The sequence below is a fragment of the Henckelia pumila genome, chromosome 2 (genome assembly GCF_033568475.1).
Source record: "Henckelia pumila isolate YLH828 chromosome 2, ASM3356847v2, whole genome shotgun sequence".
Taxonomy (NCBI): Eukaryota; Viridiplantae; Streptophyta; class Magnoliopsida; order Lamiales; family Gesneriaceae; genus Henckelia; species Henckelia pumila.
This window is the reverse complement of record NC_133121.1, coordinates 120,228,061-120,253,097: the sequence shown is the minus strand read 5'-3', so window position 1 is coordinate 120,253,097 and position 25,037 is coordinate 120,228,061. Positions and strand designations below refer to the sequence as shown.

Genomic DNA, 25,037 nt, shown 5'->3' with positions numbered 1-25,037 from the left:
GAGATTCCCACGTTGAAACTGTGTTAAATTGTCAAATGTCCTTGAATTTTCGGAGTCTATAAAAAATTTGTGATTGTGAAGGCTCAACTCCTAACAGCTCGAGGCATGTATGTTGTCATTTTCAACGGTGTACAAATAATCTATTTTGGTCACGATCTCACCATCAAAATTGGGACTCCAAATTATTGAATCATCTCATAAGGTGATCGTTGCTTTATAACGTCTAAAATGAAAGCTGTTAGTGCTCAACAAAAACTGTTTAATAAGATGATTATCGAAAACCATGTTGTGAAATACTCATATGACTCGTGTAATTTAAGTATGCTAAAAACACATTTGTGTATGTGATTACTTATGTACAACACTTAAATAAGTATATTTTTTTTAAGAGAAAAATAAGTATATCTGAATGCATAACTTGTACGATATTATCAACCGTTTCAAAAGAGAATACATTGAGATATGTGATGTATGTAAATACAGAATATCGAGATCTCACCTCCTTTGTTGTCATCTTGATATAAAAATAATATGCGACGCACACTAATATATTTTGTAAAATGAAAATTTCCGGTTTACAAAAATTTATAAGAGTAAATGAATTTATATATAGGTATTTCACATGGTTAGGAAGAATAATAAAATAAAAGAAGTCAAAAGACTGACATCACGAATGTGGCGAGATGGTTTAGTAGGCGTGACAGATTGTAGCCAATTCTGCAACTTTTGACAAACGCGGCGGAATCATGTCTAACAAATTGTAGCGAACCATGCAACTTTTGACAGATGCTGCAGAATAAGCATTTGCGGGGTGATTCTATGCTACGGTGAGATACATTCCTTTTGTGTTTTTTATCAAGATATTCGCGCGAACATCTTGCTGAAAATAAAACATGTGGACCCCGTCTGTACTTTTTTGTCATTTAGCATGATATTTTTTGTAATTTAGATATGTTCACGCAAACATCTCAAAAAAATTAGGAAATGTTTTACCCGGTGTAGCATAGAATCACCCGCATTTGCCGCGTCCACCACTGTCAATGGAGTTTTGCAAAACTCCACCAATTACATTGCTTTTTGTATTTTTTTAAACATTAAGCATAGAGGATTGAAATTATGAATTTCAACAATAAATTTTTTTTATGGAAAGCTGTCTATCAGATATAAGACATGTTGTACCTCACTCGTCACTATCTAAGATTGCAAAGAGAGCGATAGAGCTGGTGGAGCAGCGCAACTAATTTACCCGACAACAAGAACTTCTATACTGATAAATTTATATACATCTAAATATTAATATTAATAGAAAATAATCATGAATTGAATGGATTATATATAAATCTGAATTTCATTTTTTTTTTGAATAAATTGATTTGAACTTCTCTAGTACACTTTTATAGCTAAAATCTTCGATCTATCATATTATTTTCATTTTCATTTAATAAAAAACGGGTACATAAGCGGGTATGGAGCAAAATTGGTTCCATAAGAAGGCGCCTTCGGTCCCGAATTCAAAAACCCTAGACGGGAATCGATACCGCCAAAATCAAATCTAATTCAATCCAAATCTCCGACGCCCGCCGATGGCAACCACCGGCATTCCGAAGCCGGCGGCAAGTTTCACTATCACTCCCCACAAAATCTCTATTTGCATTTTAGTTCAAGTCTACGCACCGCCTTCTCAAATCTCCATCCCGTTTCCTTTCTCCTCCGTTTCGCAGCACAATTGTCTCGGCATTTTCCTCTTATCTCTTACCAAGGTGACGTTTTCATCAATATCTGTAATATTATATATTTTTTAATTTTATTTTTCTGGGTTTAATGTAGAAACCTGCAAGTGTCTAGTTATGAGTTACTGTTTTTTTTTTTGAATTATTCAGGCATGCGATAGTATTTTTGAGCCTACTCTGGGTGAGCTTATTGTCCAGTTGAAAGAGATTGGTGGTGTACTCAATCATTGGTTGAGTGACCATTTAACTCGTCGACTTTCTTCTCTGGCTTCTCCGGATGACCTGTTTAATTTCTTCAACGAAACGAGAGGTAGTTGTTCTTTTCCCCAAGCAAAAACGGCAAAAAGTTATTTCGATGTGTCGTGCTGTGGGATTACGAAGCTAAGTACAACTGTATTAACATGAAAATTTACACGGTGAAATCATGGTATCCTATACTGGTTAATTAGATATATATAACCCCAGTCAAATAATTGTTTGATTTATATCATTATTTGACTTCTTGAGCAGGGATTCTGGGTGTCTGTGACGCAAATGTTATGGATGATGATCAAATAATGCTTGATCCTAATAGCATCATTGGCATGTTTGTTCGTCGCTGTTTGCTTTCCTTTAATCAAATGTCATTTGAGGTAATTATGCATAGCTTTTACCTACATTTGATGTTCAGTTAAAGTTTAAACATCACACTTCATTCGTTTTCCCAAGTTCTTTTTTGGTGTGTGTTTGTGTGTGTTCATGTGTTTATTTCTTTGTATTAGATTTTCATTCATTGCTCTTGAGTATGCCATGTAGATGTAGTCATAGATTTACAATATGAGAGCCAATGAAGTATTATCAGAACTTAAAGAATTAAATATTATCATTCAAAATAATTATTATTTGATGGCTTTTGCCTGCACTACATATTGTGATAAGTACATAAGATTATTACACATCAAATTTGGCGTTTTAGATGCTCTTTTTTATGACGAGTTAATGATATAGAAGATCTAATTTCCGAGTAGTCAAAACTTAAAAACGCACTTGATTAATCTTGACCTTGTAAGTGCTTTTACAAAAGCAGTCTCCATTCAAGTTGGCACTTTCTTGAATAGTGCTAATAAAAAGAGCTTAGTTTGATTAATGGAAGAACATATTATATTACAATGATTGTTGAGGAGCATCGCTAGTTTCGTTCTATTGGAGGAAATACCTGCTACACAGCCTAACATTACGTTTCCATTGTTTGTTCATATCACGATCATCATAATTTTTTTTTTCTGGAAAGTGAGAAATTACTTATAACTTTTACTTTGTAGGGTGTCTGCCATCTTTTAACAAATATAGGGACATATTGTAAGGAGGCGCTTTCAGGTTACCCTCCTTATGAGTTATCTCGATTAGATGATTCGATTAACTACCCAAATACTGCAGTAGAGTTTCAGAATATGGAGTTGGAGAATCTTGTTTTTGAAAAAGTTGGTGATGATTTTGAAGAAAATAAGATGGCAACTGGAACAATTCCTTTTCACCATCATGCTCCAAATGCCTTCCCCGAATTCGCTGGAGGTATTTCATCAATAACTTTCGCCTCCTATTCTTTCCTCATTGCCATTGTGGACTGCTGGTATCTTATCAACTGTTCCAACGGTTGGCTCATCTGTTTTTCTCTTTTATTTGTATGTTACTTGGTTGTTTGATTTCTGTAAACTATAGCATTCAACATCCTTTCCTTGCATGTTAAGTCAAAAAAAGCTTGATAGCAAATTAAAACACTTGCAACGAACCAACCTAAGGTTCCATTCAACCTGTCGTTTCTGATATTAGAGTTGTTAACGCTCGGTTCAATTCAGTGGTTTGAATAGCGTTTCTTTGGCCATTTCGATGAACAGATTCTGATTTTTCCTTGAGGGGGCTGGAAAATATTGATGTTCCTATGGAAGCTAGCCATAGTGCATCATCTTCTGGTGATACGGCGGGAGGCATTGGCTCCCATAGTGGCTCTTTTCTACGTACAATCTGGCAGGTTCAAGGATACCTATATGAGCAATCAGATGTTATTGAAAAGTGGGTGCTCTTTTTTTTCATGCATTTAGAATACTAAACAAATAAATATCTTGAAAGATCCTCCAGCAGGTATCCATATTATTGAATTCGATGGATCTACAGCTGATTGTATGACTAAAAAACTTACTTTAATGGAATCCGAGTAATTATCTTCTTATCGCAGACTCGGAAGCTCCTTTCCGTTGAATGCTTTTGAGTCTCTGCTGAAAAAGCTTCAAAAATCAGCCTCAGAGTTGCATCGAGTGAGTCTCTTTTTTGCGTCATCACTTTTTGTAATTTCTTTTGCATTTTGAATGGGAGATTAATTAGCTCGACTTCAACAATTCTCTTGATTCCATACTGGAATTGCAGGTCCATTACTTACGTTATTTGAATAACTTTTACCATGATGACTACCCGGGTGCATTGGAAAATCTTCACCGCTATTTTGATTATAGGTATAGATTGATACATGTTTTCCTCTGTACTGGAGCTTCCTTTTTTTATTTCACGCTTCTGCAGTTGGTTGAGTTTTATCCATTGAAAAGTTTGAAGTCACACTATTGGGTGAAGTTAATTTTGGATGGACGAGAAGAACAAAGAGGGAAAATACATATCAAGGAAAACTGAGAGTAAACAATTTATGGAGGAAATTACATTATTTTGTTTGGTTTAGGCTGAGAGAGCTCAAGATATATGTATGCAACAATTTTTAGAGGGAACATTATTGGAGTTGAGAAAAACACCTTATACCCTTTTTTCTATGTCTGTATTTTTGTTCCGATGATTATTGTTATTGTTTGGTTCTTATTCTTTCCCTCCTTCCCAAACAAAGTAAAATATCTTCGTGAAATAGCTTGTCTATATTTCTTTTGTGTAGTGTTTAAATGAATAGATTCTTTAGTCCCGTTCGGAAAAAGATCTTATCTAGTGATCTTTAGCTTAAAGCATTTCCAGTTGCTCCGTTATTAAGCAATTTGTGGAGAGATGATAATTGAGAATTTTTGTGCCAATGTTACAATAAAGTGTTTGGAGGTGACCCATGCGAACTCTGGGAAGCCTGACATAGACACTATGGGCGGACAAAAAGGGAAAGGAGCGAGGCATAACAGTTCAGTAGAGTATGCTTGATGCTTCATATTACATCCAAATAATTCTCCCAGGTTAATTTGTCATATGGAAATAATGATCCATTGTTGTGCCAAATGTGAAATACGAGAACACATAAATGCTGCTTATAGTTACATATTACGAAACACAATACAATGCAAATTGTGGGGAGATATTTATTGTTGTATTCGTTACTTTGACATTGTTTGATCGCTCGATATTTACTTTTATGAGATTCAAATACTCGGTTATTATCTGCTTATTTGCCAAAAGATAATGTCGATTTTATCTTATATGGTACCATATAACTTTATAAGCCTTTTATGCTTCTAACTCGCAGCAAATAAAATGGGTTGAAGCCAATTTATTTCATGTGCTTCACTAGTTAAATTGATTAAACAACGTGAGATTTTCAAGTGTCAGATCACTTGAGTTTCATCAAATTTGAGCACCAGACTGCCAGAGAATTATCAACCTTAATAGTTTATCTGATTTAAGTTTATTCTTTGGTACTGGAATTTTTAATGGAATAGACGAATAGTGCAGAAAAGGGAAATTTGTTGGGAGCCAGTTATTTGATTATTGATTGGTGATGATTATTTTTAATTTTTGGAAAAAGGTTTTGCACCTGATAGGTCATAATTGTTCTATTATTAGCACCACCTTGTATTGCCCACTATTGTCCAAGCAGATCTTATGATTGATTTACATAAATATCCATGCCATTTCTGTATTAATTTACTCATAATTTCATTGTGGTGCTCATCACTGCTGCTTCTTTTTAACACTATTTTACGGCCAATCACCTTATAATAGAAAGTTTCATGTTAAAGTGCAGGGACAGAGGGAGTTGATCCTGTTCCATTGTCTTCTGCATCCAATAGCTTTGGTAGATATGAAATTGCTTTGTTATGCTTAGGAATGATGCATTTTCACTTCGGACACCCAAAGCAAGCTTTAGAAGTAAGCGTATCAATGTGATCGCCTCCGCAACGTTTCGTCTCCCTCTTTAAATTTTATATTTGAAATTCTGCTATTTGTCTTTCATATCTAAAGTCTCTCTCGCTTGGAAGGTTTTGGTCATCTGCTGTTTTTTTTTTTGGGTTGTTTATTTGTTTTTATTTTATTTTATTTTCCTGTCTTTGTGTGTACTTGTGGTGGCGATGATGATGTCTTGCTTTGGTGGTTACTGTTTTTAAGATCTATCCTTGTAATAGATTCAACATAACTGTTGCCCTCTCTTTGATTTTCAGGTTCTAACTGAAGCAGTTCGAGTTTCTCAACAGGTGAATTTTTCGGTTCCAATTATGATTTCTGAAGTTCTCTAATTAAAATTTTCTGATGAGCGGAGTGCATTATTTTATTTTATTTCTTTCGTTAAGTTATTGTGATCCCATCCGTGGGTGGTTTGACTGATTATGCTTATTGTGTTGATTGAATTATAGTGCTTTGCATGGTTTTTGGTTCAAATTATATGTTGGCCTTGATGATAGAGATACTACTTCAACTCATCCTTGTGATGGATTATGTGACTAGCAAGTAGCAACATATTAATGGTGCCTATAGGCTTCTTTTCCATGATTAAATTTTATTGCTCGCATGGACAGAGTGCCTGAGCAGTTTCACAGCTTTAAATTGAGTATATCTTAGAATGGGTTGCTACAAGTTGCTACATGACTTCTCTAAGATAGTGCTAGCGGGATAGGATCATAGGGCACATTCAACACCAACAAACTTCTGATATGCTTCGTTGTTTCTCTGGAATTAATCATTTGTGTCTTTTGCGCCATTAATTTTTCAAAATACGTGGACCACATCTCAGTTAATCTGTGAGTTTTTTCTGGTTTTCTTAATCTATTTCGTTTGTTCAGTACAGCGATGATACCTGTCTTGCTTACACATTGGCTGCCATTTCCAGTCTCTTGTCTGAAATCGGTATCTCAAAGACGTCAGGAATTGTTGGATCTTCATATTGGCTTGTTTCTGGTTTAGGTACCTCTGTTTCTGTTCAACAACAATTGTATGTGCTCTTACGAAGATCCTTGAAGAGGGCAGAGAGTCTAAAATTGAAACGATTGGTGGCATCGATTCATCTTGAAATTGCAAAGTATGATATGATGGTGAGAAATCTTTTCCAGACTGTACCGAATGTAACATTCCCATCCTAGGTTCAGAGATAAAACAAGAATTTTACTTTAGAGTTGTGGTATTTATCAGTATTGTGCCTTGTACCGACTTTGTTTTTAGACAATCTTGTGGTCAAGTTGGTTTAAATCAGTAAACCTATTGTTTAAGTTTCGATCATGTTGCAACTTGCAACAGCTGGTTAAAATCAGTAAACCTATTTTTGAGTCTGTTCACCTTTATTATATCTTAAAGTGCTCTACTCAATACTAGGGCAGGATGGCAGGCTTTAGTTTGGCTGGGTTTCTTGAAAATTCAGATGCAGTCTTCGTCAAGTAAAAAATCGATCCAATTACACAACGGTTGTCAAAGCGCAGAACGCGCTTTAAGCACACAGTGAAGTGCACGACTTCAATGAAGCATGCTTTGGAGAAAAACAGATTTTTTTTTTTTTAAAAATGTGAGAGGTGAAATTTTCTTTTAAAGTGGGATTTAACCTATGTTTACCATGAAAAATGAGCACAGAAAAACCTTATCAACGTGATGCCTTCCCAATTGCGTCACCTCGGTCCTTTGCCCTCGCATTTTGATATTTGAATTTTTTTTATAATTTAAAGATGAACATGATGATGGTTTCAATATCTGACATCTTATGTTTTGCATCTTTTAAAAATTGAATTTATTTTTATTTAAAAAATAATTTATTTATTGCGCTTTATGGAAGTAAAGCGTGTGTTTCGATTTAGACTCAAAGCCCCTGGACATTTGAGCATTTTTATCTGCCTTGCGTTTTTAAAACTATGAGTTAAACTTTTTATATTGTCTTAGATTGTGAAGACTAGTTAGATTGAAGCATTTCAATTTGCAGCATGTACAAAGACCTCTTCTTTCTTTTGGGCCGAATGTTTACATGAAGCTCAGGACGAACCCTGCCAATGTTTACAAGGTTCTTTCAGTTTCTTGATGTTATGCTGAGTGGCGCTCATCGATTTTTTATATTTATTTAGAATGAGAAATGATACTGTCTTCATTTTCTTCTGTGGTAATATTACTGTAGGAATTGCAGTTGAGTTCTCATCTAATTAACGAGTTTGGTGATGAAAGTTCTGTGATGACCACCGAAGGTCATTTCTGCACGGAGTGGCTGAAGAATTTGAAAAGGCCAACTGGATCATTAATTTTCTCTCAAGAAAACGAAAACAGGAGTAATTCAAATGCATTTGAATTTTTTACACAGCCAAGTTCTATTCCTGGATCAGTCTTGCAGTTATTAGGGTCTTCTTATTTGGTTCGCGCAACGTCGTGGGAGATGTACGGCAGGTGATAAGTTGGAATCTGCTCTTCATTATTAGGGTTCAAAGTAGATAACGGTTTTATGTCTTCATATTTGATTCGTTCGGTGTGTGCGCAAGGGTATTATGTAGTATGCATACAGGCAGGTGCCCTGCACATGTTATCCTTACTGTAGAAAATAGTACCTTGCCATAACAATGCTTCATGCCTTTTATGTCGTTAGATGTGACGCCCATCAGGAAACGGTCTTGACCAGCTCACCTACTAGGTGGTTGCCTTAGAGCAAGATATTTTGAATGAGACCGAGCTTATTGAACAGAACCAAACTCTATCAGATGATTGACGTGGACAAGACAAGACTAGTATAAGGGAAAATCAGTTAAAAAATATGTAAGATAAATTCTTGAAAACAAAATAAAAAGAAACATAAGCTGAATAGAATTAAAACAGAGCATGCAACAGTAACTTTATGCTTGCTGGTTTGTTAACACACTTTGCCATATTACAAGTGGTTATATCATGAGTTCTCGTCCTAGTCTATGACTGATCTAATGGTATGATGGTGAATATTCATCCATCTGTCTCAGACCATATGCAGTTTGCTGCCTCCGAGTCACGTGGATCACACTTTCACGGTCTAAAATAGGCAGTTATGCTTTTGATCGTCTAATACAATTGTACAATGTTCTCATTTTGCTTCAACTTTTATATCCAGTGCTCCTCAAGCTCGAGTAAATACACTGGTTTATGCTACTTGGTTTGTTGATTCTTCAAGGTAATGGTTAGTTTGTCAGGATCTTTGTCGTCAGTTATATTTTCACCTGTTTGTCGATTTTTGGGTGGTGCTCTTTATATCATTGTCTTACTAGAATGTAGCATTTGGTTATTTTACAGTTTAGCAGATGCTGCTCTAGCGTATTCGAAGCTGATCCAATATTTGGCCGTGCATAAAGGATACAAAGGTTAGACAGATGATGAATTAGATCTCTGCATGCAAATCATGTCGTTGTTGGACTTGTTCCAATTTTATTTTTGACCCTAGTGCACTGCAGTGATTTATTATACTCGAGTGACTGGAGTTTTCTGCGTATCTTGTTTCTGCTAGTTGTCCTTTTATTCGTGCTGTTTTTAGTCCAGCGTGTGTCCAAAGTAAAGATTTCTTTCAAAAATTAGGATTACTACTTACTGAACTTCTTATGTATGCCAGTAGTGCAATCAATATTTTTAACAGGCCTCTTGTTTTCCTATTCCGCAGACACGATTATGTAGCTCTTGGACCGTATCAAAATACTAAAGAGATGGTTTTTCTGTGTAACATTAGCAGACACTTTTAAGAACTTATTTTGAGGAGAGAGAATTTTAAGATTATGAGTGCGTGGACATCTATTTATATTTAAAATTTTAAAAAATTGTGCGTCAGATAAATGCCTAAATTTGATGCCTATATTGTTGGAAATTGGAAAAAATGCGAGGTATAAAATTTTTAATTCATTATTCAATTCCTTTTGGCTTTTTCTCTGCTAAATGCCGGATTGACATGAATTAGCTACTGCACTGTATGAAGGAAAATAATGCAAAGAAGGATGACGATAAATTTATTTTATGTAGAATTCTGATCTTTGGCTTCCTATGACTAAACTAGTTTATGCGATTTTGAACCACCTTTTTTTCAATTTCACAGCACACAAATATTTCTTATCTTGATTTTGAGTGCATCTTGTGGCATATTTTTCCTTTTGTTGCTTCCCCTTCTATGCTTCGTAGGATTCTTAATATTAACGAAGAACAATTAGTGAATATTTGGTCATTTAGTTTAATTAAAAATAATTATTATCCTCCACTGTATTTTCCTTTCTCACAAAATTAGCAAAATATCGGGTAATGTTGTGCAATAAATGAATGATTAATATTAGCATTTGTCATTTGTGTTAGTGCCCTAAAGAAGTTGCCTAACCTTGAGATCACTATATTGATAGTAATCAATCCACCCTGCCCTCATGTTAAGAAAACTAGAAAAAGGAAAAGAACAGGAAAAAGAAAACTATCAAGCAAATATATGAAGTAGAAGTTCAAGATGACTTCGAGATCTACTTCCTCTGCCTCCTTTTGTCACGTTCCATGTGTTTGTACATTTCCAGAGGCCTTTGCTGCTCTAAAGATAGCAGAAGAGAAGTTCTTCTGTGTTTCAAAGTCAAGAATCCAGTTGGTAAAATTACAATTGCTGCATGAGTGTGCATTACATAGGTATGTTGCAACTCTGCATTATTTTATCTATCAAATATACAGGATAGCTTACCTGTTCTTTTTTTTGGGCCCTCGGGCTACTGCAGGGGGCACTTAAAACTAGCTCAACAATTATGTGATGAACTTGGGGTTCTGGCCTCTTCTGTAACTGGTGTTGACATGGAATTAAAGGCAGAGGCTTGTCTCCGTCATGCTCGAACATTGCTTGCTGCAACACAATACAGTCAGGTCCAATTCTTTCATGTTCTCTTTTGGGAAAAAGAAAAATTATGAATGGGTAATATTGCTTTGTTATTTAAGGTTTTATAAATGGTGGTTAATTTTATAATGCCATCCTTTACCATTTAGCACCCAATTTTCACAATGCATTTGCTTATGTTTTATGAGGATAATAACTTGAATGTTTTGTTGTTTGTTCGAGGGCTTGAGAACTTTTTCCTGCCCCTCTGTTGGATTATAGACATCCTCTTCTTGCTTGAAAATTTCAAAAATGCCATTAAAAGATTGTGAATTCGTCTATCTTTAGTTCTTTACCATTTAGTTTATTCTGGTTTTAGCTTGTACTTTTTTCCTGGTGTGGGTTTTTGTAGGCGGCAGCTGTTGGACACTCTCTCTTCCGCATGTGTTATAAGTTCAACATGCAATTGAAAAATGCCAGTGTTCTTCTCCTGCTTGCTGAAATACACAAGGTATTCAGAATTTTATGTTTGTAGGCTGCTTCTAACAACTTTTTTGTTTTACTAGAACATTGACAGCGACTTCAAGTGCTGGCCGGAATGTGATATTTACTGTAATTTATATGGTTTTATAACTTCACTTTTATTTTTAATCTGTGTATTGCTACTTGGCACTTACCAAGTGGAACTGATTCATTTATACGTGCATTTAGTGTGACCATACCCTTGGTTTTTAACTCTTGCATGCTGCTCTTGTGATCTCAAGGGACCTTCCTTTGTTTTCAGAGGTCAGGCAATGCTGTTTTAGGAATTCCCTATGCCTTGGCATGCCTATCTTTTTGTCAGTCATTTAATTTGGATCTTCTTAAAGCCTCTGCAACACTGACACTGGCTGAGTTGTGGCTCTCTCTTGGATCACATCATGCTAAAAAAGCTTTGGCCCTTCTGCATGGTTCATTTCCAATGCTTCTCGGTCATGGTGGCTTGGAGCTCCGGGCTCGGGCATTCATAGTGGAAGCTAAATGCTATTTATCGGATTCAAGCTTTTCTGGTATTTTAGTACTGTCTTTACGATTCTCCATTAAAATACCAGAATTCTATTTTGCATTCATTCACTTGGTTCATTACGGAGTTTTAAGAATGGGAGCAGAGAAGGCTGTATCTTAAGAACTAATTCATTCAGGGTGTTCACGCCTGAGAAATATGATGATCAGTAACCATTTATTGTGATCCTCCCTTCTCATCTAAAAAATTATGTAATGGTGCTCAACATCTGACAGTGGCTCTGATTTCCCATCTTTTTTGTTGATTCTTTCATTGTCATAGTAGGTGTAACCGTGTAAATATTGTTTTCACATTATTTTCTAAACATTTGTTGCTTTTTGTGTAGTATAATTTTCCTACTATTGTGATTACATTCTACACTATGTTTACTGTTGAAGTGGGAGGCTGGCAAACTGTATCAGTTCTTTTTTCATAATTTCAGTTTATATCCTTTTGATAACACCATTAGTAAAGATGTGTCATATGTATATCATGTTTGCCACAAGTGTCTAAAGTACTGTATCAGTTTTTTCAATTGAAAAGAAGTTGAAAATTTGCCACAAGTGTCTAAAGTACTGATTTACTGGAGTCTTGTTTATCACCTTTAACATTTGATTTCTTCCTGCCTTTTTCTGTCAAGATCTTATTGCAAGTGTTTATTGCATTTCTTTCTGTAGTTTCAGATAATTCAGGGATGGTGCTGGAACCTTTAAAACAAGCTTCAGAAGAACTTCAACTCTTAGAGGTTGGTTAATATATGATGAGAAAAAATGATTTTATTGCAAGTTGGGAAGTCTTTGTTTTTTTTTTCAACTGTTTAACCCATTAGTTCGTTTTAGAAACGGCCATATTGAATCTATTATTTCAAGAACTTGAGCTTCCAATCTTTTTGGTGCCACCGATACTGATTGACCTTGAAGTTGCATTTTTGCTGAGAAGTGCTTCTTAGAAGCTTTTCCAAACATTATTTTAGTCCACCAAATCGACTTCCTTGTAGTGGTTCTTTTTTATTTACTCTCCTAAATTTACGTCATTGGGAGTTGCTAGGATATTTACTTTACTGATGAGACAATATTGTTTTTGTACAGTATCACGAGTTAGCATCCGAAGCTTTCCACTTGATGGCCATTGTATATGACAAGCTGGGGCTGTTTGATGATAGGGAAGAAGCTGCATCGTCATTTAAGAAGCATACTTTAGCATGTGAGAATCCTCAAGAAATCGATTGTCTTCTCTCCAGCATGTTACAAACGTAGAGGAAATTTGGAGGAAGTGACACTGATCAAGTGAATAACATTTGGTGTGGTAGGTTATGTAGTATACTGTGTAGTAGAGACGATATGGTGTTTTATGTGATGTAAACATGGTTATGAACATTTTGATGTTTCCTGTCTATGCTATTTCATGCTACTTTAATTTTTAACTGTCAATTGATTATCATGAAGGTCGAGGTCTTAAGGTTCATTCATCAATCGAATAAAAATTGGGATATAACCAAACTTGTCGGAAGGGAAAAAAAATAAGGCAAACCAAATGCTATATGTGCACAAATCAGTTGGTGGATGCTATCTTCCATGATATAGTGATATGAGCCTTATCGTCTCTGTACGAGGTTCAAATGAAATTTTTGTGCTATCCAATTTCAATTAACATCTATCGCATCTCTTATTTTACGTTTAAAATGAACTAAGAAATAAATGAACGAGCCATTCGATTTTCCTTAAATTTGTTGCCACCAAAAGGTGTGAATGACCAAGACATAGACCAAGAATTTAGTTATGTAGGAGACATTTAACCCGGTTTGCCTTCAGCGTGTAGAATTTGACACTAATCCTCGATTGCTTTCAGCTTGACCCATTTCGGCAGAGAGATTGGTCGAGCCGAGTCAAACTCCTTCACCATTGAGTTTGATTCGAGTCGAACTTTATTTAAAGAATACATTCACGATTCACAAGTTTATTCGAATTTTTATCGAATTTATATGAATTTAAAAATTATAAATTGAAAAAAAACTAAATTATATATTTAGATTAGATAGATATAATATTCTTATATAAATTTGTAATTTTATTTTAAAAAATAAATTTAATAGATATTTGTACATTTGTAAAATTTATATATCAAGTATAAAAAAATATTATTTCTTTATTTAGAACTGACTAATTAACTTACTAAGAAACATGTTCACGAGCTAACGAATCAAATATTGCAAAGCTTGAGTTCGATTCGTTTATCTAAAAGAGCTCAGACGATTTTTAATCGAATCATGCTTTGAATAACTCAGAACGATTTGTTTCATTTACATCATGTTTGATGAGAAAGTTAATTGGTTTTCGGTTGACTGAGTCCTAGTGAGTTGTTCAAGTCCATGTATTCAAGGTAAAAATTAAAATAACGAGTCATAGTTAAGCTCTCTTTAAAAGAGACGTTCTTTTTGTGCAGGAACAGAACTTGGACCTTAATCCTTGGGCATAACTCAACAGCCTCTGGCAGAGACAAACAAAAGGGATCAAGTACCATAAGTCCGAGGTTAAAATTACATACAAAATACTCACACCTCGATCTTTCCATTCAAGCAAGGGAGAAAGAGTTTATTGCACCCTCGACAAATTTCCTAGCACCTTTGAACCATCTTTTGTCTCCTGCCTGTGACTTGCAAATGTACAGCTTCCCATTTGACACCGTGGCCGAAATCAGCTGGTGTTTGCCCCCCTCATCTCCATCTGCTGTTCGTGTCAAAACCGATAAAAGGTAGTACGGTTTTCCACCAATCACCGGGGTTGAAGCCTCCAATAAATTTGCAGTTGCCACTGCTCCTGATTCAAATCCTCCCTAAAAAATGACAATGGAGCTTATTCATAACCAGAAAATACATCACCAAGTGTTGAGGATTTACGCCTAAGATATTGTTTTTGTATATGCAAAACTATCTGTGTAAACAAGTCTTTCTACCTCTGAGTCAGTTTGTCCAAAGTACACTTGTTTTCCTAGAAGATAGTTCACCTGAAAAATCAGCAGATACACTTGTACATAAGCTCCGGCATATCGTCTAAATCATGCTTTTAACTTAACCAAGAGCACTCATGCTAGGAAGACACGGATTTGCAGAATGAGCTTTAATTTTGCATAAGAAGCTACAAAAGCATTGAAAGTTGAACATACATTTATTTACACATGTGACAAGGTTTGCTCAAACGAATTCGTGGTGGAAACTATAATGTCAAGTTTCATTTAAAGCCAAAATCATCCGGAACCTAGACCAGTACACCAAGACAGTTCCAAGGGTGCTCTGTTTTCAACCAAATGTTAAGAGAGGGGATGGGAAATTACTGAAGCAAGGAAGCCTTCAGGGGGACCATAGTCAGTGATGGACTTCTTGTCAGTAGGGGTGATCATCACAGAAACATTGGTGGTGGAATCGAAATTGTCCTCGTATCTCAGAATCTGTCCTGGAAACTCTACTTCTTTGCTTGGATTCCACTTTGCTGGGATGGTTAACTTGAATCCGTCCCCGGTGTAAGGCGTAAAATCTGTGTTGGTCTTTGGCTTCCCAAAGATATTGGCTGCACATAACAAACACCACCACTCATTGTTTAATGGGAAGAAGGTGCTTTTATACTTACTTCTCAAGTGAAAAAAAATCTCACTTTTACGTATAAATCAATATTTAGAAGTCACCTAAACACCTTGATATGACCTCACATGTTTTGCACTAAACTTCCCTTGCCATAGGCCCATAGCAGTAGAACATATATTTAGGTAGTGTTTGAGAGATCTGAAGTAATTCTTAGCTTTTTCGTCTACAAAATTTTATTATGGAAAAGCTGAAAAATGCTTCCTAGATCTCTCCATACACTACCTTAGAGTCATGCTAATCGTACAATGAAAATTACACACATTTACACACCTTGCTTTTGAAATTACATAAAACTACCCAAATTTACTTTGATTTCAAAGATGTCAAAACAATATCTGGGATTGAGATAGTTTTGTAATCTCAAAAGTCAAGCATCGGAGTGCACATAACATCTCTGGTTTTAGAGACCACAACTTTCTTAATAACCTTAACAAAAACAATGGTTGACACGAGCAAATTGAAAGTAGCATCTACCAGATTCTCCATAAGCAGCATCTGCAGGTGAAACCTTGGAGCCCACAGCGGCAGCACCGATCAGCACAGTGAGAGCCAATCTACGCGACACCGCCGCCGCCGCCTCGGCTGTGCTGCCACCGTCTTCTTGGGCCGCAGACTGTTTCTGGGCGGCACGGCACACCACCTGACCGGACTTCGCCGCATTGCTGCGCGGGCAAGAGGCTCTTGCTGCTGGAGAAGACAGCGCTGCAAGATTGTTCAAGAAACATGCAGTTGACGCCATTTCTTGGATTATATTTACACAATATTCTTATTTATTTTATAACTTATATATATATTTCTTGATTTAGACGAGTATATGAGCAAGGGGAGTGTGGACTAGTTAGAGAGTGTGTGTGTGTGACTGAGATATTATGTAAAGGAAAATTTGTGGTGGTGATTTTCGGAGGATTGGATTTATGATAGAGGATAAGGCTTTATTGTTTAAGATTGGTGCCATGTCACAAGGGAAGGGCCCACAAAATATGAAATATCCCTCATCTAAAACATAACATGATATAATGATGTTGAAATTTCATGTTTTCTATTCCTCAAAATAAATTTCTTGTTTTCTAAAATAATTTTAAAGTCTTCTAAAAAAAAATAATTTTAAAAAATATTTTCTAAATGAATTTATATATAATTTACTATGTATGCTCACATATTTTTTGTTCGATCATTTTTTTTCCTCCTTTGGTATTTATCGTTTCTTTCAATTAATGATGCGAGTTAGTTTGAATTTAATTTTTGATTTGATCGATGACACTAAGCAAATAGAGTGATTATCTCCATTCGAGAATGAATCTCATGCTTGATTTTTTCAGTGAATCACGATACGCTTGTCAAATGTTTGGTTGCAAGTTGCAACTTATGTATTCATTTAATGAGATCATAAGCTAAGAATAATATTCAAATCATAATTTTAATGATTCTTGTTTTTACACGTAGACGCAATTAATAATATATTGCTGGCGTGACAAATGATGAGACATTAGATTTATCATTTGGGTAATATCCATAGGCTAGGTTGAACTCTACCGTATTTATTGTTTATATTCGTACATATTTATGGCACTTTGATTAATCATTAATACAATATCCACAACTTTCTTTTATACATACTAGTATTCGGACGCACGCGTTGCGTGCCTTATATTGTCTATTTTTTAAATTAAAAATATTAATAATAATAATAATAAACAATGAAATAAAAAATATAATTTTTGTAAATAAATATTCAAAAAGCCAAAAAAAATAGGGCTAATTGCATTAATTTCTCATGTAAAAAGTCTAAAAGACATAAAACCCCCTAAGAAATATTAATAGGCTGATGCATCCTTCAGTTTTTAAAAACGTAGCACATTTATACCCTCTCATATGAGTTTTTATGCTAAATTTTTTAAAACATAGGGTCTAATATGCTATTAATTTTACATAGGGTTTTTTTTGCTTTTTTGAATATTCACAAGGGGTGTTTATGCAATTAACCCCAAACAAATATAATAAAGATCACATTTTCGTAATTACATAACCATCCAAGGGTAAAATTATGAGGTAGGTCATACCAAGAGACCAATAAGGTGCTCTTAGCCTCTTAGGGTGGGATCGGGTCGGGACCTGTCTCGTAACCCCATACCCGATTCTCGTCCCGATAAGAATTGAGATTTTTTTCTCTTCCAATCCCATATCCGAAAAGTGTCGGGACCCGAATGTTCGAGATCCCGTCGGATAGGGAGGGGGAATTCTTGAAAAATATTTTTTTTAAAAAAAATTATTTGAAATTTTTTTTGAAAAAAAGATTATGAAGAAACTCAAATAAATTTTTATTACATTACAAATAAAGTAAAATTTCTTTGTATATAACCGTTAAAAACTAAAACATCTTTTTAGGACATTACAAATAAACTAAAACAACTACTTTGTTAATACAATAAAAACTTATAATTATTCGGAATAATAAAAAAACAAAATAAAAATTTATAACTCAACATTAATATTAAAACAAATAAATATAAATATAAAAAACAATTATTTGAGAGATAATTATAAAATATTAATATTAAAAAAGAATTATAAAAAAATTTCTATTTTTTAATTAAAAATATATGATTAAAAATATTATTAACATATTCGGGTCGGGCCGAGAATCCCGTCGGGTAGAGTTGTAAGTTGTTGATCCCGATCCCGAAATTGATCGGGTCGAGAAAAACCCCGATCACTCGGGTCGGAAAAAATTCAGGAAGGAAATGGAAACGGATTGGGACTCGGGAAGGATCGAGAATTTTGTCAATTTTGTCAGCCCTAGGTGCTCTTGCTTTATATATAGTATAGATACTATTTTTTTTTAATTTTTAAAATTTCATGATACGATGAATTAAATATTTAATAATTTTATAAATATAAAATAATTTTTATTAATATACTTTTTTAAAAAATAGATAAGATCTTGTAATTATAAATAAATTTTTATGCTTATTAAGATATTATTAAGATATTGTGTGCATGGGAGAGACCGACGGTTGTTACATAATGCATATAGATACTAACATCTTTTACATAGGATGTATGCAAATCATAATTTTTGTTGAATCGATAAATTTTTTATGCTAGTTAGTTTTTATGTTATTTGAATATATATATGATAATTATAGATGATTAAATTACAAATATTTTACTTATTTTTTAAAAACTTTGTTAATATATTATATAGATGAGAATATTATTGTAATTTTCATTTAACTTTATAAATTAATTTAAAGTTCGTTAATTTAGGGTTTAAAATTTTATTTTTAAGTATTGAAAAAAGGATAAAATCTTAATTTACTATCTTATCTTATCTAAATTTTAAACAATCAAAGTAAACGTATTATTATTCAAAACAATTTAATATCCTATTCAAAATATTTATTAATCACAATATTATTTATCCTACAATTCTTCAAGCCAACTAAACGCAACATGAAATTAATTTATTTTTTTTAAAAAAATCATACATAAAATAAAAGCCATTGAAATTTAACTTTGAAACGATTCCTACCCAGCAAAAAATCCAAAGTCCCACCAGCAACTTTATTTAACGATGTAAAATTAAAATGCAAAAAATTAATTTGAAGAAGAACCGAAGAAGTATAATTTAAACTAGCAAAAGTTGCACACGTTATGCATGTGTGATTAATATAATATAACATAAACCAAATTGATTGCAGTTTTTTTCAACATAAAGAAAGTGAGTGTAGTTATTAATAATGTGGTAGAAGGCAGTTCTCAAAATGCAAGGTAATTTATTTTTGTTTTTGTTTTTCATCTATTTTTATCTTTTTTTCAATTTAAATATAGTAAATTTTAAATAACTACCAAGGGTTAAATAATAAATGCATTTTAGTGTCATCAAAACGTATCAAAGTGATTTTTAAAGGTGGCTCAAGTTTTATAAAATAGTAAAGATACTCTTTTGTATATTATACATGATAATGGTGAAAAAAAGCCCTTTTTTAATTATTTTTTATTGTACATCCTCATTCCCCTGATTCTTGCCATCCAGCTTCTTTTATTTGTTTTATACAACTTTATAAAAATAATATACACTGCTCGATTTTTTTATTATCATACATTTTGTTTAGTTTGTTTGTCACCGGAACAAAGTTATATTTAAATAAATACATCGGACACACACACACACACATATAGATATACGCACACGCACATAGGAGCTTGAAATTTTATAGTCTCATTTGTATATATGTTCCAGTCTTTATGAGTCAAACCATTAAAATGTCGTGCATAACTGCATGCCCAAATTAGAGTACAATTTTTCCCGTATATATAGGTTTATTTACTTTTTCACACATATTAAAAATATTATTGGAAAAAAATTCATATTTTATCCTTACTCAATTAATTTAAACAATAATTACACTTTTTTTCCAAAACTTAATCAATAGATCTATATTAATACAACCAATAAAATAACCAGTAAGAAAAATTAATAATCAATTAAATGTAAAAATATACTATATATTTGAGGGAAAAAAAACATATATAATTCACACTACGTAAGATAGGTTTTACCTGTCAGTTATAATTGACCACTAGTTGGCAAAAATTTGAACTGATTATGCTTATCTATCTATTAAATATAAGTGAACAAAACAAATAATATAAATATACGTAAATATAATAAACGTAGTTTTCTACAAAACTATTTAAATACTAACGTATACACATAATTTTTATAAAATATTTCGTAAAAGCTAAATAGAATATTCTTTAAGATACATATACATAATTATATAAACACAAAAAAAAATCGCATCAATTTCATGATTCAATTTTGTGCGATGAAATTTAGTCAATTCATAAAAAAAATATTATGTGAATCCATCGATTCGTTTCCCAAATATAAATATGCAACCAATATCAATTCGTTTGGAATATATAATATGCGTTTCCCAAATCAAAAACCTCAATATTCAATTGAATTCCACACTCGTCCATTTCACAGAGTTAAACCTCAAGCGTTTGTCTCATTGTTGCCGGCCAAATACTATATTTCTCCGAAAACCCAAATAATTTAATCCCACCAATCACCCTCTCCTCTCCAAACAACCCATTTCACTCTATATTAACATCTGCAAGTTCTTGCCACTTCTGAGTTCATTTTCACGACCAAATGAAGCGGTATAGGAACCGGGAAATCTGGGATTTCGAGCATCAATTGGTGGCTGCCGCACACGGTAATAATGGGTTGAATGGTGGCGATGACGTGTTCTTGAATGGCGGCGTTGATGGCCTAAAAGTGATCCTGGGTATCGACGGTGGGACCACTTCTACTGTGTGTGTATGCATGTCTTTCTTACCATTTACTCAGCCGGTGCCCGACCCTCTGCCCATCCTTGCTCGGGCAGTGGCTGGCTGTTCCAATCACAACAGTGTTGGAGGTATATTTGTGTCTCTTCATGTATGCATATTTACGTTTCTTGTACTTCATTTTGTTCGTTTCGTTTGGTTTTTGTTTGCCGTGTTGTAGTTGGAAAATTTGGGCTCATGTTTTTAGTTTAGCATGGTGCCTTGGTGGGATAATATCGTTGGATAGTAAAAATGATCCTGGTTGTGGGGATATTATCCTAGCAAAAGCAGAAGGGATATAGATATATACACCGGTTTTTTTAAGTGGGATGGGGTTGGGGTGGTTTTGAGCATTGGCCAAGATTTTACTTATAATTTTGGTGAGGAGAAGATACTAGATGAGGATTTGCCAAACAATAAAATTCTTCTAGCTGAAGACTAGTCATTTTGTTTTCAAATTGATGTAGAGTGCTGAAGTATGTGAAAATCAATTGGTATGTTACAATTTGCATTGAGGTCCTGGAGTTAATGACTTGATAATGTAAATGTGAAATATCATCTGAACTGAATGTGTTAAGTGGAAAAAAAAAAAAAAAGATACTATGACGGGTTCAGTTCGTCAACCCCATCTTATAACAAGAAATTTGAATGATGTTTTAATTCTTTGTACTTTTTAAACAGAAACTGCTGCTAGAGACACTTTAGAGCATGTTATGGCAGAAGCTCTCTCAAAGTCAGCTTTAACACGTTCTGCTGTTCAAGCTGTATGTCTTTCGGTATCTGGTGTTAATCATCCAACAGATCAGCATCGTATACTCAGTTGGCTGAGGTTTACTTGACTAAGAATTTATTTTCCATGGATTCTTATACATTTGCATACATTATTTTTTCAGTGTAGAAAATCACTTTAACTCGGAATTCTTAGAAGGCCTTACCCCACTCCAGCTCTAAAGTGTCCTGGTCGCCCCAATATGAACGCTCGAATTTCATCATAAGATGAGGATAGTTTTGCAACTTTACATTATTGACACCATCTGATTTCTCTGCCTCACTTTGGTGTAGAGACTTGCTGGGACAACTTAAATACTAAGAGTTTTACATTTTGCGAGAATCTCTCAGTATTTCAACTTTGATTATCTTGATCTATCAAATTTAAATAAACCGACTCACCTTTTTAACCCTTACTTAATTTCATGCCATCATTAACCACTACCTTTTCTGACTCTTGAGTTCTCATTTTCCGTTGTATTCTCAGAGAAATATTTCCCAGCCATGTCAGATTATTTGTTCAGAATGATGCTGTGGCAGCTTTGGCTTGTGGGACTATGGGAAAGCTTCATGGATGTGTTCTCATAGCTGGTACGGGTACCATTGCCTATGGATTTACAGAAGATGGGAGACAAGCTCGGGCTGCTGGTGCCGGACCAGTTTTAGGTGACTGGGGAAGGTAGAGGTTTTATTATAGTACTTGTACATGCATGCCATCTTGGTCGAGATGTATTTAGTTCTTTATATATGTACACATGCCAAAACTTATGCCCCTTTACAGTTTACCGACAGTTATACTTAATTCCCTGAAGAAAATATGTTATATATGGCCAGTGCATCTTTCCAACTAGTCTACTTATTTTTCACAACTACATCTTAAATTTTTTAGGTTACAATTTCGTTGTTCTTCTTATGTTGAGTTGCAGCGGGTATGGTATAGCTGCGCAGGCACTGACAGCTGTTATAAGGGCTCACGATGGTCGAGGCCCAGAAACAACATTGATGGACAGTATCTTGCATGAACTCAAGCTTTCTTCACCAGATGAACTAATCGGGTATGCTACTGATGCATAGATGATCAGCAATGATAAATTTCATTGTGCTAGTCCTAGTTGCATTTGAATATAATAACTGTAGCTGATTGACAGGCACTTTGCAGATGAATATGATTTTACAAAGTATACTAATATTCATGTCTGTATCATCTTTGTCCTCAAAGTTTATTACATTCATGCGACACAACAAAACAGATGCTATTTGTTTTTCTTTTGTAGTGTCATGGCTACTTTGATAATTATAAAGTAGCACATATTTACATATGAGCTCAAACTACGATGAGAACAAGGATCAATTGATGATTTAATTAACTTTGACCTGCTGTGTGGTACAGCTCTTGATTTAGTCAGATGTACGGCAGTGTGTCAATTGGCACCAGATAAAGATAGAACCTCTGTGTGCAGTTTAAAAAGAAAAACAAAAAAATCTCGTGCAATGAGATATGTGAAGTAAGATGAAGCATTGGAATGTCAATACTGGGAAATAAGGATACTTAAATTTGATTTTAGGTGGACCTATGCAGATCCATCTTGGGCAAGGATAGCTGCTCTTGTTCCAGTTGTGGTTTCTTGTGCAGATGCTGGCGATCCAGTGGCTAACAAGATTTTACATGATTCCGTTAAAGAGTTGGCTTCAAGTGTTAAAGCTGTCGTCGAGAGATTGGAGCTATGTGGTGAAGGTACGGCATGCCGCGCCCCGGGCCCAGAACTTAAAATTTATGATGTCATGTGATGTATACTATGCCTCTCTCGCATGTCCTATCTACTTTTTACTTCACTCCAACTTTCCCACTGGCTTGAAAATGGCAATGTGACCAAATTTTTATGTTAGAAATCTGAGAAATCTTTGAGCTGCTACAATTTTTATCCGAATATCTGCATACTACTTATGGGTTTTTAATTGGACTGTAATTTCCCTTACGTGAAAGCATCTTGCACTCAATGACATTTGTTTTCTTGATAATATATGATCTGCTGTATTGGCAGTATAAAATTAAGCCTAAATCACAAATTCCATTCTTACTATTAATCCTACTGAAAATTTTTATTCAGATCAAATGGATAATTTTCCTCTCGTAATGGTTGGAGGTGTTCTTGAAGCCAATAAGAGATGGGACATTGGCAGTGAAGTAATTAATTGCATCTCCAAGGACTTCCCTGGGGTTCTTCCTATTCGTCCAAAGGTGAGTATATCTTGTTTGTTTGCTTCCATTCTCCATGCCACTTACATTAGATTCTCTGACATCTCATCATCTAAAATCTTTTTATTTCATCTCTCAATATTTTCGTCGCAAAACTCAATAGATTCCACGTGAATTCCGAATTTCTTCATACTTGAGAGCCTCGTTGCCTCAATGGATTTAGCAACCATAAGATTGTGGATCCTAGGATGAAGTAAATATTGCTGTGCAGGTAGCATAATTTTTTATCTTAGCAGGATATGCAAAACAGGATTTAACACCATGCCTTATGTTATAGAAACCGTAAGAAACTACCTTTTAATTTTAATTGAGACAGTTGCCTTTCGAAATTAGGTAACCAAGTGGACCAGAAACTATCATAGCAAAATGATCTTAGTCACAAAATTCCGGCCAACTCTTCTTAAATTTGGTAGAGTCATTCGCGCAATAATTTTATCTTTGTGCCAATGAAGGCAAGAAGTGCATACAATATCAACAACTTTTGTGTTATGTGATTTCTCGATGAGAAGATCCAGTCACTCAAATTTCTCGCTGTCTCGTAGTGAAAATGCCAGGAGTTACCATCCTTATTTGTATCTCTGACAGGAATATTATCATTCCGATACTTAGGTTTTAGCTCATAAGCATCTTCAATTCCACTTCCACCTGTTTGTGTTTCTCTTGTTCGCTGTGACACTCTTCTTCTTGGGAGCCTGCATCTCATGAATCGAAAGCAATGTTAGACTAGAAAATCCCATTTTGTACTTATGAGTTGTGAACATTTTCGGATGTTGACCTCAGTTTTTTCTTGTGTTTTTTCATGGACAAAACTAGGTTGAGCCGGCTGTAGGTGCTGCGTTGCTTGCTTGGAACTCTTTAATGAGACAATCTCACACGTTGGGAAGGTGACTGTACATATTATCAAGGACCATTATTTGTACAGTGAACAAGGTGAAATCACAAAGAAAGCAATCTTTTTTGTTTGTGAAATTGCTATTATTCTGCAAATCAGTGTTTCATGCTGCTATATGTAGTCGTCAAATGAATGGGATTTCTGGTCCAAATATAAGATCAGGGTGATAGAAACAAATTTTTGGTGTTGGATTTGTATCATAAACAGACTTGTTGCTTGAAAATTGTCATTATCCCGAGTTCTCGGGCAAGGGTCATTTATTTCAAACGCTTAGAACTGTATTTTGTCGAAAAATTGGGAAATTATGCTTCATGGACCTACACTTGATGATTCATGGACAAGGTATCTATAGCTCGAATTGTGAACTCTGCCATGTTGTTGTTCACAGTTCCTT

At 34.5% G+C, this 25,037-nt stretch overlaps 3 protein-coding genes across 5 annotated transcripts; 2 read left to right on the top strand and 1 right to left on the bottom strand.

Annotated features, from left to right (window-relative positions):
- The first annotated feature begins 1,467 nt into the window (after positions 1–1,467).
- Positions 1,468–13,161, top strand: LOC140879842 (anaphase-promoting complex subunit 5). 3 transcript variants are annotated; one of them, XM_073283766.1, is made up of 20 exons: positions 1,468–1,760; positions 1,881–2,040; positions 2,241–2,362; positions 3,032–3,281; positions 3,605–3,779; positions 3,943–4,021; positions 4,131–4,216; positions 5,702–5,831; positions 6,122–6,154; positions 6,740–6,988; positions 7,861–7,938; positions 8,050–8,312; positions 9,001–9,060; positions 9,180–9,247; positions 10,424–10,529; positions 10,616–10,757; positions 11,120–11,218; positions 11,492–11,756; positions 12,427–12,494; positions 12,838–13,161. In XM_073283766.1, exons 1-20 carry the CDS (start codon positions 1,584–1,586, stop codon positions 13,003–13,005), a joined length of 2,778 nt encoding a protein of 925 aa, XP_073139867.1. In that variant the 5' UTR covers positions 1,468–1,583; the 3' UTR covers positions 13,006–13,161. The 3 variants fall into 3 exon arrangements, with proteins under 3 accessions (XP_073139867.1, XP_073139869.1, XP_073139868.1); XM_073283768.1 differs by lacking the exon at positions 1,468–1,760 and having other exon boundaries at positions 2,013–2,146; XM_073283767.1 differs by lacking the exon at positions 1,468–1,760 and having other exon boundaries at positions 2,028–2,157.
- Positions 13,162–14,122: 961 nt separating this feature from the next.
- LOC140882028 (oxygen-evolving enhancer protein 2, chloroplastic-like) lies at positions 14,123–16,229 on the bottom strand. Its single transcript, XM_073287753.1, has 4 exons — positions 15,861–16,229; positions 15,080–15,312; positions 14,702–14,752; positions 14,123–14,581 (listed from the first exon to the last, which is right to left on the bottom strand). Exons 1-4 carry the CDS (start codon positions 16,123–16,125, stop codon positions 14,321–14,323), a joined length of 810 nt encoding a protein of 269 aa, XP_073143854.1. The 5' UTR covers positions 16,126–16,229; the 3' UTR covers positions 14,123–14,320.
- Positions 16,230–20,324: 4,095 nt separating this feature from the next.
- On the top strand, positions 20,325–24,945 carry LOC140885127 (uncharacterized). The gene is made up of 7 exons (XM_073292061.1): positions 20,325–20,818; positions 21,408–21,555; positions 21,982–22,173; positions 22,421–22,549; positions 23,060–23,229; positions 23,603–23,733; positions 24,565–24,945. The coding sequence occupies exons 1-7, from the start codon at positions 20,551–20,553 to the stop codon at positions 24,637–24,639; spliced, it is 1,113 nt and encodes a 370-aa protein (XP_073148162.1). The 5' UTR covers positions 20,325–20,550; the 3' UTR covers positions 24,640–24,945.
- Positions 24,946–25,037: the final 92 nt, after the last annotated feature.